A 13,737-nucleotide genomic window follows, 5' to 3' on the forward strand; every position below is an offset into this window, starting at 1 on the left:
AGAAATATATATTTATGACATTACCAAAATATTGCATAAATATTATATACAATGTACAGTAGCATTGATTTAAAACTCTACAATTTATATCGTTCAATGAAAACTACTTTTTTTTATACATATGAAAATAAACAATTTAACTAAAACTGTAGGTATAATAGGTAGTCATACTTACGAGTTATGAAAATTAGCAAATTTAAATTACATTCACGGTGATAAACGAAATATATTTACGTCATTAATAATTAATAAGAATATGATCAATGACGTCTAATTTAATGCTCTATAATGTTATTATAATGTCATATTCATATTTTATGAGAGAAATTAAAATGAATACTTTAAAACGTTTATTGTAATATATACATTATTCATCATGAATTATTTATCATATTAGTATATTATATATATTATATATTTATTTCTCCATAAAATTATTGAACTTAAATTTAATACTACTGATACAGATATATTACTACTGTAATCTATTGCCTACTTGCAAATAAATTGATATAATCATATCACATTGTAATGTCAATACAATCTTAAAGACGTTGAACGTGTATTTTAGTTTGGCACTGTTTTGGTGGTTTCGAATTGTATATTAAAAAAACAATATCCCAAATCCCGTCAAATACAAAACACCTCTTCAGATCACCCTATGCTGTTTTAAACGTTTCAATTATGATATGGAGGTAATTTATTGTTATGTTATTATAGTATTCGCTGCTACAGACTGTGGTAGAGGCGTGTCAGAAAAAACAGCAATGCAGAGTTCAGCCATCTGTGGGCAAATACGATCCTTGTCCAGGCCACCCAAAGTTCATTCAAGTCGATTATAAATGTCGACCATGTAAGTAATTTTCAACTACATTGTAGCACTAAACTATAACTCAATTACTTTCATTCTACCGCTGGTAAAATCCGACGGAACTCGATTGCAAGTTATCCTAGTAATTTGTAAGAAGTGTGTTTTACACCAATCTAAAAGATTTTTTTTACATGTAATTTGCAATATAGTAATAATATATTAAATATAAATATAAATTATTAAACGTTACGTTAACGAGGTGATATTATGTCTAGAGCTGTGGATAAAAACGTCGTGTTTGTAAATTACGTAGACAATAATATACCACAATATTCAATATTTATACAAGCGAATTGGGCCAGTTGAATTATTTGTACAATAATTATTATTCGGTCATATTACAAAAATATGTCAAACAGAGTGTGCAATGCGTATGAAATTTAATTTGTATTTGTTCATATACAGATCGTGTCAAAGGTATAATTCCTTTATTGAGTTAAATATTATATTTAGCATACAAACAAAACGATTCCCGTGTATTCACAAAATATACAACATAAAATATGCAATAAGAATAATTTAAATTTAAACAAATAAACTCAAATCATAAATTTAATTTATCAAGATAAACTACTTACTGGTTTTTTTTATAGTTTTATTAAACTTAAACAAAGTTATTAGTAACGCCCGGTACTCAAAACAATTGCCAAATATTCATCTTCAGAGATTGCTATTATACGTCATCGCCGTTATAACAACATCGAAAATTTAAAGAGGCTTATACAACAGTTATACAAACTAAAGTGATGAAATTCGAGTATTCTTAATAATTTCTTTATTTTTGAATGATGATAAAGTTAAGGAAAAATAGATTAGGTACGCCAAATTTAAACCGTTCGTATTTTTGTTTTCTCGAAATTGAATAATTAATTAACTGTTTTGACAAACTCGTAGCGCAACAATTATGTAATAATTTTTTTCAACTAGTTTGTTATTAAAACTTAAACTGTGCACAAATGTAGCTTGCGACCAATGTTCAAAACGATTTATCTACTTGTAAGAAATAAACTGATGTATACCCAATAGCCCTATGATAACTGATAAGCTGTACCAAGCGATCATAGTAAGTTAAATATACATAGTATTATGAATTATTATTATGAGGCTCACGCTCGACTGATAAACGTGTAAATATTATTATACTACTCATTTTAACGAAATTAAAAAAATAACATCGCTTTACTAATTACTTTACTAGATTTAAAAATTATGACAATTTATTATATGACGTACAGTATTTGCCACCACGCGCCCGCAACAACGATCAAAATATCAAATAAATGAAACATAAACTTATAAAAATAGCATAAAATATTATGTTTTCTTCGAATTATTAATCGATTTTAATTTCATATGCAACGTACTTAAGTACCTATACATTTTTAATCTAATGATGAAAACATGACACGATATCTAGGAATATATTATTTTATAAGATTAATGTTTTTGATATTTTTTAATGAGATTTATATAAATCCCAGCTGTTAGTAATTATTATTGGCAAAAAAAAACTGATCAAATTAAAAAATAATAATAATTGCATAATAACGAGATTACGAACGAATTTACCCGTAGCAAATGTCAACTTTTTAGAATTTAATTTCTTCAAATAAAATTTATATGCCGTTAAAATATTTAACATCCACTATAGGTTTACATTTAAACTCGTGTTTACCAAATAAATAACGTTTCCAAACGAGGAGAAATACTCAACAAATCGATTTTTGATGTTACCAAATTCATTGTCGTTCGGTATTGGTATATTATAGTGGCGTTTAACAACACTTTCACTCGGTGGACACTGAACAACACGAAATAATTCCTGGTTAGGTGTGATGAGAGGGTGCGATGAGGGGTGGTGATGTTGTGCGAAGGGCACGAGGTTCACCTGTACCTTACCTTACCTGGCCTTACCTTACTTCATCTTCCCTTGCCTTGCATACAACCGCACGAATTCAAATTTAACTCTGTGCCACTGCTTGCACTCGTATAATATGTGACATTTATGCAAAAATAAAGCATGTATGTTTCGTTTTATCGTTTGCTCAACCCGAAAAGTTTTGTAATCGGATCATTGTTAAAACTGTGTATCTATGCCTCGTATAATAAACATTTTCCACAGGACGGAACAACCCCCCCCCCTCCCCCGTTCAACCTACGACCCACCCACGCCACAATTCGCAGATTTATGACTACGCTTGTTTTAATACTGTTAGCTTAAAATTTATTATGCTCATACTATAACAGAGAGCATAAATTTAATAATAATTATATCAGTTTTAATATTAAGAATAAAAAAAAAAAAATGCAACGAATATTATAACGTGGCATAGGAAGTAGGTATGCGTTTCTTATGCGGTAACAATTCAACGAATGCCATTATTATTACATTATAAACAATCGAAAAATAAAAAATAAATGTTTATAATAATTTACGTACCTTTGTATAGAGTTATTATTAATAGGCAGTATTAAAATAAATGTTTGTTTTATTTTATTTATTAATATATATATTTAAACGTTTTGGTTCAACGAAACATCAACCGTTATTGGTTACTCACTTGATCCTATCTCTATATTGTACAACAAATTAGTAAAAACTCTGTATTTTTTTTACTTAACTATACTAAATGAAATTAATTAGAACAACATTAAATAAATAGTACAATTAGATAACAGGCTTATCCCTAAATCATATTATACATATTAATAAGTCAATTATTACTATCAACTCAATTACTCTTCGTTTGAAATTTTCATATTATTATGGTGGATGTGATTAGAGATCCATTTTATGTACACAGTATAATAGGTATATTATAAACTGTTCAATGAATATTATATCATCAATAATTATGTAACTTTAAATTACAATTTATATGTACTTACTTACATGATTTACATTTTGAATACAAATTATAAATGTATAAATAACTAAAATAAGGAACGTTTTTACTATATAAGTACCAAATTCGCTCATATTCCGCGTTAATTAAATAATTTTACGAGTAAAAAAATATTGTTAAAAAACATTATAAACGCATATTTTACTCATGGAAGTCTTTTATTATGATAAACATACCATCAAAAAATCCAAATATTTTAACATACCTACTAATACATTACCATATGCAGTTTATGCAGTATACACTTTATCTAAAACAAACTTTGAAGTCTTTAATTGATTGATTGTATTTTAAAGCGCTTCAGTGGTAATTTGAATTACTCCTATCGTGTTTATTATGGAATTTGGACAATATAAACCTTTTGGTATGTCTTATTTGACAGCCATTTGTATGGAATATAATATATGTATTAAAAATAAATATTTTTTACATTAAACTGTTGTACAGCTGAAATGGGTCACTGCAGTATAAGTACACACGTGCAGCACATCTGAACCTTTTTAACGAAACGCGCAATATAAAAATTTTAGTGTAAAAAAATAAATTATGTACAAATGCAATAAAGTTGACAAGCGTTTTGTTTCAAATTCAACATAGTTTAGAAAAGAATATTTTAAATACTAAACAAAAATCACAAATTTCTCAAAAATAATCAAAAAACGAACTATATTAGGTATAACTTTTATGCGTGAACATTTTAATCAACTTATTTATCACGTAGGTACGAAGTATCTGGCACCTATATACACAGTTATAACAATTATATAGGTAGGTTCATTAAACACAATTTAATGTTTTATGTCTTAGAATAGCAATATAAGTCAAATATTAATATTCATCAATAATCATATTATTAACTATTATATTATAAATGTATTTTGATGTCAAATTAGATGGATACAAAACTAGATATTATATAGATTTTACAATTGATGATAATATTATGTACCTACCTACTAGCTACTAGCTATCTATTACCATTAATTATGATATACATTATAAATAAATTATTATTATTATTATTATTATTATTATTATTATTATTATTATTATTATATAGTTATATTCTTCATAATCAATGCTATTACTATATTTTATTTTTTTGTCCATCAAAAATTCCATATTATTATTGATTCTATCGATACCTAACAAATAAATAGATAAAAATTGATCATAAATATTAAATTATTGTCAACGAGAAAAAATTTAAATAATGATAAAAGGTTTAAATATAATAATAAACAAATATAAACTACCTATAGGTATACTGTATTGTATGGCGATTAGGTGAATAAACAGCGCGAAGATTGACAAGAAATGTCAAATTAATATCAAAATATAATATGACACTGTTCCTATATACGTTTTGAGCATAGAGCTAATATTTTAATATTATACTCGATCCATCTTTTTATAATAATATATTTTAAACAACGACTGCGTATTTTTTTCATTTTTTTAGACAGTCTTCGGCAACTGTGACCAACCGCATGTTACTGCAGTATTCATGTATAGAAATAAAATATGTACCTAGTTTATAGTTCATTTTTTTTTTTAAATTTATTTATGATAATATAATATGTATAGTCTAAATTCTTACATTTGAATTGTCAACACGACTTCGTCATATTAATTAAACAAAAAATTACAGTAATTTCGTAATTTTATCACACGGGAGACCTTCAACGTCACTACTCACTAATGAAACAAAAGTCAATAAAAAAATATAACACTGTGAATTTTTTATGAAAATAATAATTGAGGAGACTATTATGCATGACGTTTAAAGATAATAAATAACATAAATTCACAGTCATTTTTGGGATAAATATCATGAAACCGTTTGTTTTAGTAATGACTTTGCAAAATAATTCATTGCAATTAAGTATATTATTATTTTGTATTTGAGTAAGTTTTAAATATATCCAAACTTTTACTTGTAAATAAAAGTTAAGATTAATGTAATGCTAGTAACTTCATAATTTATGCACATATAATATATATATATTTGTTTTATTATTGCATATACTACTTAAGTGTAAAAATATAATTGTGAACATTATATTTGTTAATAATAAAAATAATTATGTAATATTATCTTGTAAACATATAAGTACTATATTAATTAAATGTCTAGATTCTAGAAAAAAAATACAAAATATTTCTTTATAATTTCTATGAGAAATATTTTTGATTTTATGTTGCCTCGTTATAAAGATGAACAGGTGAGAAAACTATGCACAGTGCTTGTCATCATTCTGTTTCAATTTTAAATTATAGACAAACATGTAAATAAAAATATACATTAATTAATATAGGTAAAATATTATACTAAAATTTTGTTGTGCTTGTGGGTAGTTCTATCGGTTTTGGTCATAAAAGTGTGTAATAACTTACGAGTAATGACAAATCAGTAAAGTGCGGTACGCGGTCTGTAAATTTAATTTAACAAAGTGTGTTACAAATAATTAATGAAGCTGTTCCGTGTATTATTTTTAACCATAACAAGTACAGAGGCCCATGATGCAAAATTAAATTTAAAAATGTTTTTTGTAGGTATGAGTGAAAGAAAGTAAAATACTGCAATGACACGATAATGGTCATTCGTATCGCCTCGCTCGCATTGGTCCTGAGCACAATATGATAGAGTTGTATTTGTATTTTTATAATTTTAACTATAATTCATTTGAGTCGAATAGTTCATAAATCGACGTACAGTCAATAATACGTAACCATAATATACTTGCCTACTATTTTCTCATAATTTTGTTTCCAATCTGTAAGTTGTTATTTTTTGTAATATTATAGGAAATTTAGAAATTAACTTAAAACTATGGTTAATATTTTTAATACAAAGATACTACATCAAATTCTTATACAACTATACAAGCTAATATAATAACCCTAGCTATTATACCTATTTCATTCAAAGTTTAAAATGTTTTTTTACCATACGATCGATGTTGCGTGTTGGTAACACAATAATTTGTTAAACGACAATCGTTTTCACGTACCTTTTAGGCGTTCATAAAGTATTAAATCGTATACTTCATTATGAGAAATGGTTGAACAACAGAAAATCGAGCAACAGTTTCACTTTTCAGTAATTCCAGTAAAAAAAAATAAGAAATATGAATAAGTCAATTATTTATAATTTTTTCAAATATAATGTCCAAAAATCTATACGTCAAACAAGAAGATGAATTATGTAATTAATTTAAAAAAATAATTCAAAATATTTATTATTTGTTTTTTACAACAATTGTTCTTAATGCCTAAATTAATTTGCATAAATAAATGTATTATAAAAGAAAAAATGCTATTTTGTTTTTTGTTAGTTGCTTCGATTTGTTGGCTTAGAAATTCATGTATTTAGTCCGTTGGTTGGTATTTTGTTTTCATTGTACTTTAGAAACAATATAGAGGTACCTATATTAATTCTAATTGATTCAGTTTATATATGGACACATTACTTAAATATAATGGTTGTAATGCTTTACCTTAATTGTAATTGATAACGTATATAATCAATATTTGAAATATCACTCACAGGCCACACCGAATGAAAACACAAATTTTTTATCATCAATAATACTCGTATTTTTAGCAGTACCTACGACCTACCTTTACCAAATTAAAATTCAATGAGCAAAGTACATCATAAAATAAAGCAAACCTAGCAAGTCTCTTGGGAAATGGTACAAAGTTTTAATAAACTTAAAGAACATTAAAAAAAAATCAATAATTGGCAATAATGAAATGCCATAAGGAAATAATTACAAAAATAAACAAGTAATGGTAAGTACACTCTATGGACATTCAGTGTTCCCTATACGTAATTTATGATAGTAATAAAATTAAATCAATAATTATTAACATCGCTTTACCTATAGTATAGTGAATATTATGTTTATAAATGTATAACTAAAACGGAAAATACATCCAATAACAATACCTGATAATATTATTATAACTATTGACTTACATTCACACAAAATATATTATACTTACAAAATAGTTTAATTGTCAATTATATATTTTAATTTCAACAAAACCATAATATTGTATCAACAGTATGACCTCGTAGAATATTGTGCACCAAAGATATCATTAAATAATATTGTGTTTATAATAAATCAATTATTGTACCGATAAAGCAGTTGAATTATTATGTTCAATAGTCAACCAAGTTATATTGTTATACACTAAACACTTAGGTACTATATGATATCATTGTAAGTACATTATTAATAAACATGTTATATTTTATTGTATTCATACAATATATAACTGGATGAGAGTTTAAAAAAAATACCATTTAAGACTATACATTGAAATGTTATACGTAATACGCTTATTCAGTAATGGAGTTATTCATAGTATTTATAAATTACAATTTACTATATCTACCTAGGTAAGTAGATTTCATTAATTAATACTTCATCGAGTTCAATTCTCAGATCTGTACAAGTATCAGTATAATATGTACACTTACCGTGACATGGTATACGTAATACAAAATGTAAGTACCATGATTATGAAGAGTACATGATATTATTATCATGGTTTTATTTTGTAAAACAAGCTTATGATACTCGTACTTTGTTATTGGAAGTTTAAACTCCATTATTCAAATTCGATAACAAAATAAATAATTGTATAGGTACCCCTAACCTACCCATCATTATATAATAGTATCGCTTTGATTAATTAATTAATATATTTTTGTATCGAACAATATAATAATAGGATTGTTTTATTTTTCCACGAAATAAATTTGATTAAACAATATTTTGATCACAGTTGAACGAGAAATTACAATCCAATAAACTACCCAAAGTCGAATTAATTCGAAAACAAATTTTTATTTATTGTTTTAACATCAATACGTCGTAACGATTTCTTACCTATCTAAATATTACTAATTACTGGTAAAATTGTTATTATTTTTAAAACAATAACGGATATTTGTCTATAACATAATATTAATGAATAAATAATAATGTGTAAAATGTATTGTAGTGTTATCCATTTGGTTTTTTTATGACGAGAAAATTATGCAAGACGGACATCCTTTCCATACCGAGGAGGAAAACTTATCGAGCATTATTCATCCGAATCAAATGGCACACCACTGGGGTCCATGATTTACATAAACTTACATTCTGTACACATACGACCTCTTGTATAGGACAGGGGGATAGTTGATAGCTGCAAACACACTTCGGGTTTTGGTTGAATAATTTACATTATTATAACCATGTGCATTGAGAGTGTTATAACGTTCACCTATAATATTGGCCAGAGATGGTGGCACGGGCGGTTGGATGGTAAAATATGCGCTGGTAGAATTGCAAGATTATCAACCAAGTTATCGCCAAGTTTTCCTACCTCCCTACTCTCAGAATTAATTTAGTTAAAACTGAATATCACCATTTCCCCGTCTTCTGTAAACCCCTTGTCGCCATAAATGAGATGCTTGGACAGTTTCAGTGTTTATAAACAAAACGCGACTATATTTACAACGATAAAAAGTTTACTGTGATTTTATGCGATTTTTTTTTAGTATCTTTTATTACTGCAAGACAACAATATTACGGTTTATCATATCCGATTTTCATGAAATTATAATATATAAATACAAGGAAATAATATTCAAATAAATATGTCTATAAGCGATTCCTTTTAGACTCCATATCCTGTAAACATTATACAAAAAAATTAACTCTCCGATTCGTTTATGAAAGCTCTTCAAAAAAATGCTATTTTAATTTAAAAAAAAAAAAAAATAATAATATTTTTATAAATAACTAATATTAAATATACTGTGTAATTTATAGGCAGGTATTATACATTTTACAGTTTATATAATATATGCTTAGACTCGATATACAATATACACGACTCAAACCTATTATTCCATATTGTGTAATATTTTTAACCCGTAATTTCCTTTTACGGGTCGCCATCGCTGTTTAAGTAGGTACGACAAGTTTATTTGCACACATTACCCGTAAATTATAACCTGTTCGGCCAATCATTGAGCTGGTTTAAACATTTTTTTCTGGACGTCCAAATGTCCTGCAACGGTATCTATAAATTAATAAAACAAATAGAATCAGTAAGTGATATTTATTAATATCCTGTGAAATTTAAATATAGATATTTATAGTCTAAATTTTATAGTTTTAAATACTTACACAAAATACACAATAATATATACACGGTTCAAACATTTCAAACCTAATTAATATATGAATATAATAACTTTAAACCTGCAATTTCCCATCATTGCAGGATGGTATCATTATTTAAATGCGACAGGTTTATTTGCATCACATTACCCGTAAATTATAACCTGCGATGTCAATACTTAAGCTGGTCCAAACATTTTGTTCGGAACGTCCAACGGTATCTATAAATTCTCATAAGCGTATCGCCACGACATTGGTCCCATGATAAAGTGGCTGACCTATACCACTCTCCTTGAATTTCTCCACTTTATCATAGGTTAAGGGAGGTATATTGAATTATTGACTTAAGCCTTTGAGATTTATTTCGTTTAGCCACAAATGTCTTACCAGTTACCGGGGACAATTTTCAATCGAAAATGTCAAAAACGTCTGTGCAAAACGTACAAACAAAACGTTTAGGGTACCTACCTAGTAAATAATACACCTCATATTTATTTTGGTCATCACTTGAAAATATACATAACCATTATTTGACACATATTTCATTAATGGTTGACACGTCATATACCCATTGTATCGAAATATATAATATATTATTATATATTTTTTTAATAATAGTGTTATTTAAATAAGTACCTGCACCATTGAAGTATAACACATAATTTATTTAAGTTCTATAGACTATAGCTATAATAATATAATATGTTGTGTGCATTGTACATTCCATTACGATTTCAACTCGTTTTTTTTTACTTAACACAAATTAAATCAGTTTAGTTTTAATTTTTAATTAGTAGGTACCTATAAGTTTATTACACTGAATTTTATGTAATAATCAATAATATATGACCGTCATAGTTCATTTTTAAACTTACATAACGTTTTTTTTTTTGTTGGTGAAAAAATTATTATTGACTGGTACGTCATTAAACTAATAAAAATAAAAATAAATGTATGATAAGTTTTTAATTTATATTGATAATACTGTCATTTGAATCTGATATTTCATCATATATTAAACATAAAAAACATACTAATTCAAAAAAATATGTAATAAAAAAAGTAGTTTTTTTGAAATATTTATTGAAGCTTTGATTGTTTTAAATATTTTTGATAATATGCATTTTTCCAGTCTTTTAAAAAAAATTATAAAAATGTAATAAAAATAAATTGATAAATCAACATGAGTACCTACTAAACTGCATATTTGTTCTTGCAACCACTGAACTTATTTTATGCGGGTACTCCTGATGTATTTGGTCATTTGATCTTGATACTTTTTAAAACTTAACTACTTTTGACTTTTTCACTCATTTTAGAAACAAAGTTTCTATTTGTGTTTAAATTTTTGAAATACAAATGAGAAAAAAAAATAAAATGTTTTCTCGACATATGATTATCAACGTTCCAAACAACTGTAAATTTAAATGTATAAATATGAGTATAATATTCTCATTTATAATTTTTAAACACTCATGGAAATAGAGAAATATAAATAGGAAGGCTAAATTTTTGTGGGTGTCTACCCATTGGAAAGACTCGAGATTAAATTCCGATTCACCTTACCCCTTTGTCCATAGTTCTATCTCCGACTCTGCTCTTAATCCTTCTTTGAGTATTCAGGAATTTAATTATTATAAATGTATAAGTACACTGCTTATACTATTGTATTCTCCAACATATATATATATATTATAACATTCTCGCGAGAAACTCAATTGCTACGTTTAATACGTCCAGCTGTACAAAACTTTTTATTCGCATGTGAGCCCTGGTGAAAACAATAAATAATAATCTATAGCATAACTGTTTCGTTTAATTTAAAAAAATGACTGACAAGTATTTTTTTTACATAATTCCAGACATACTGTTTCCACACCTAAAGTTGTGATGAAAAATAATATTTATTTTTACTAATTTGTACACAACTTATTGTGCATGTAACCATTTATTAGTATAAAAATAATTTATTTTTAATTTCAAAAACGCCTTTGTCCTGGCTGCTGTGTGACGTCGAAAAATTGTTATAAAATAAAAGTTATACATACTCATTTGTCAAACAACCCATTCAACTTATCCGTTTCATCCATCTCCCACATAATTTCAAACTTTTTAATCGATCCTTTTTTTTATCCCTCTCAACGTTAGACGCTACTGGAAAATAAACAACGTGAAATTTAATCGCCAGGATTGCCATTTACCAACCACACAGTCGAGATGATTTTTGAACGGAGTGTGATACGTGAATTTTTATGATTTATGTCATACATCATCATAACCGTAATGTTATTATAGCAAGTAATTTAGATATAAAATATGTTATCGACTATATCAGACGGCCTTTTCTCTAATTGTGCACCACTGTAGTTAATGACCAACCATTGCATAACATTAGGTAAAATATAAATATAATATCAGTGTCATTACTTACAACTTGCAAATATTTCTTTTTCTAGTTTATAAATTATTAAGGGTATTGTCAAAAAAAAAATTAAATTTAAATACTCGTACGGAATATATACCTATCGAGTGTCGTATTGTGCATAGTAAATTAAACAGTTAACATTTAATATTTTAAATAAACATCCAAAGCAAATATAAATAAATACTGCTCGTTTTTTTGCTCGTCGTTCATAAACTATTATCGAAAAATAACTTGGATCAAGATTAACTCAAATATTTCCGATCTATTGAAATTACAGTTATTGTAAATTAGTGATGAATAATATTGTAAGATTAAAGTAAATTCACGTCAACATTATATCTTATTTCGTATTGTACTAGTTTATAAGTGCATACATAAAATATTATTTGAGGCAATTGTGCTGTTAACCACGAATTAGAACTTTCGAGTGACCAAACATATACATTATAATATCATACGTATAGCCCGAGCCCCAAAATTTTACCAAAGAAATTAAATTTTTAATAATATAATAATATATAAACAGGAAATCCATTAAAATTTACATAAATTAGCTATAGTTATTCCGATTTTGCAGGTTCGTTATTGAATGACGACACCTGGATGATAAATCTTGGCCAAGTTTAGAAAATCGAAGCTGTTCAAGAGAGATGTTTAGAAAATTGAGATAAATACTAAAATAAACGTGCAAGTTATTCAGTAATAAACTTAGTGAACAATCCAAGTTGAGTCAAATAAAAAAAAAAAAATGTTTTAAATTTAAAAATATTAAATTTTTTTTGTGAATAATTAATAACTATCTATATTATCTAATTGTAAATCTGTATATAGAAAAGTGTTTTAAAATACTGTATTCAATTGCATGTTATGGTAAATTTTCTAACTTGAGTCAATCAAGGTCCATAAAACAAAAAAATTAACCACGTCGTCAGCCAGGTAGAAAACATTTTATAGAAACGGTCGTTTACATTTAAGTTATGAGTATTACACTAAAAGACCTTAGGTAAGGATCAAAATGATAACATTATTACACACAAATCTTCCAGACATTGTAAAGTGTTTAATTAAATGCTTCGCCATGTCCCTTAAATCATAATAAAAAAAATCTTGGAACTGTTGCTGCGTGTCCAAAATATATTAAATGTACATCTCAGAAGTAATTATTATATAAACATTAAACATATTTGAAATTTATTTTGTTGATAGTTACTAATAATAGTTAATGGATGGAGTGTTGGTCTATGGAAAATATTATAATGGCTAGGAGAGTGATAGAAGTGTTAACGAGCTATTTTATTGAATTTGGGACGTCGGAAATATTATATTATATTAGGTGATAAT

General features: G+C 26.4%; 1 protein-coding gene across 2 annotated transcripts in view; it reads left to right on the top strand.

The window, feature by feature from the left end:
• The window catches only part of LOC100167969 (protein eva-1 homolog C), a 227,881-nt gene that overhangs the window by 192,725 nt on the left and 21,419 nt on the right, over positions 1 to 13,737 (top strand). For both annotated transcript variants that reach the window (XM_001945599.5, XM_008185164.3), the window contains exon 3: positions 721 to 853. In XM_001945599.5, the coding sequence (XP_001945634.2) occupies positions 721 to 853 (133 nt within the window). The remainder of the gene's footprint in view (positions 1 to 720; positions 854 to 13,737) is intronic.

Source organism: Acyrthosiphon pisum, chromosome A2 (genome assembly GCF_005508785.2).
Source record: "Acyrthosiphon pisum isolate AL4f chromosome A2, pea_aphid_22Mar2018_4r6ur, whole genome shotgun sequence".
Classification (NCBI taxonomy): domain Eukaryota; kingdom Metazoa; phylum Arthropoda; class Insecta; order Hemiptera; family Aphididae; genus Acyrthosiphon; species Acyrthosiphon pisum.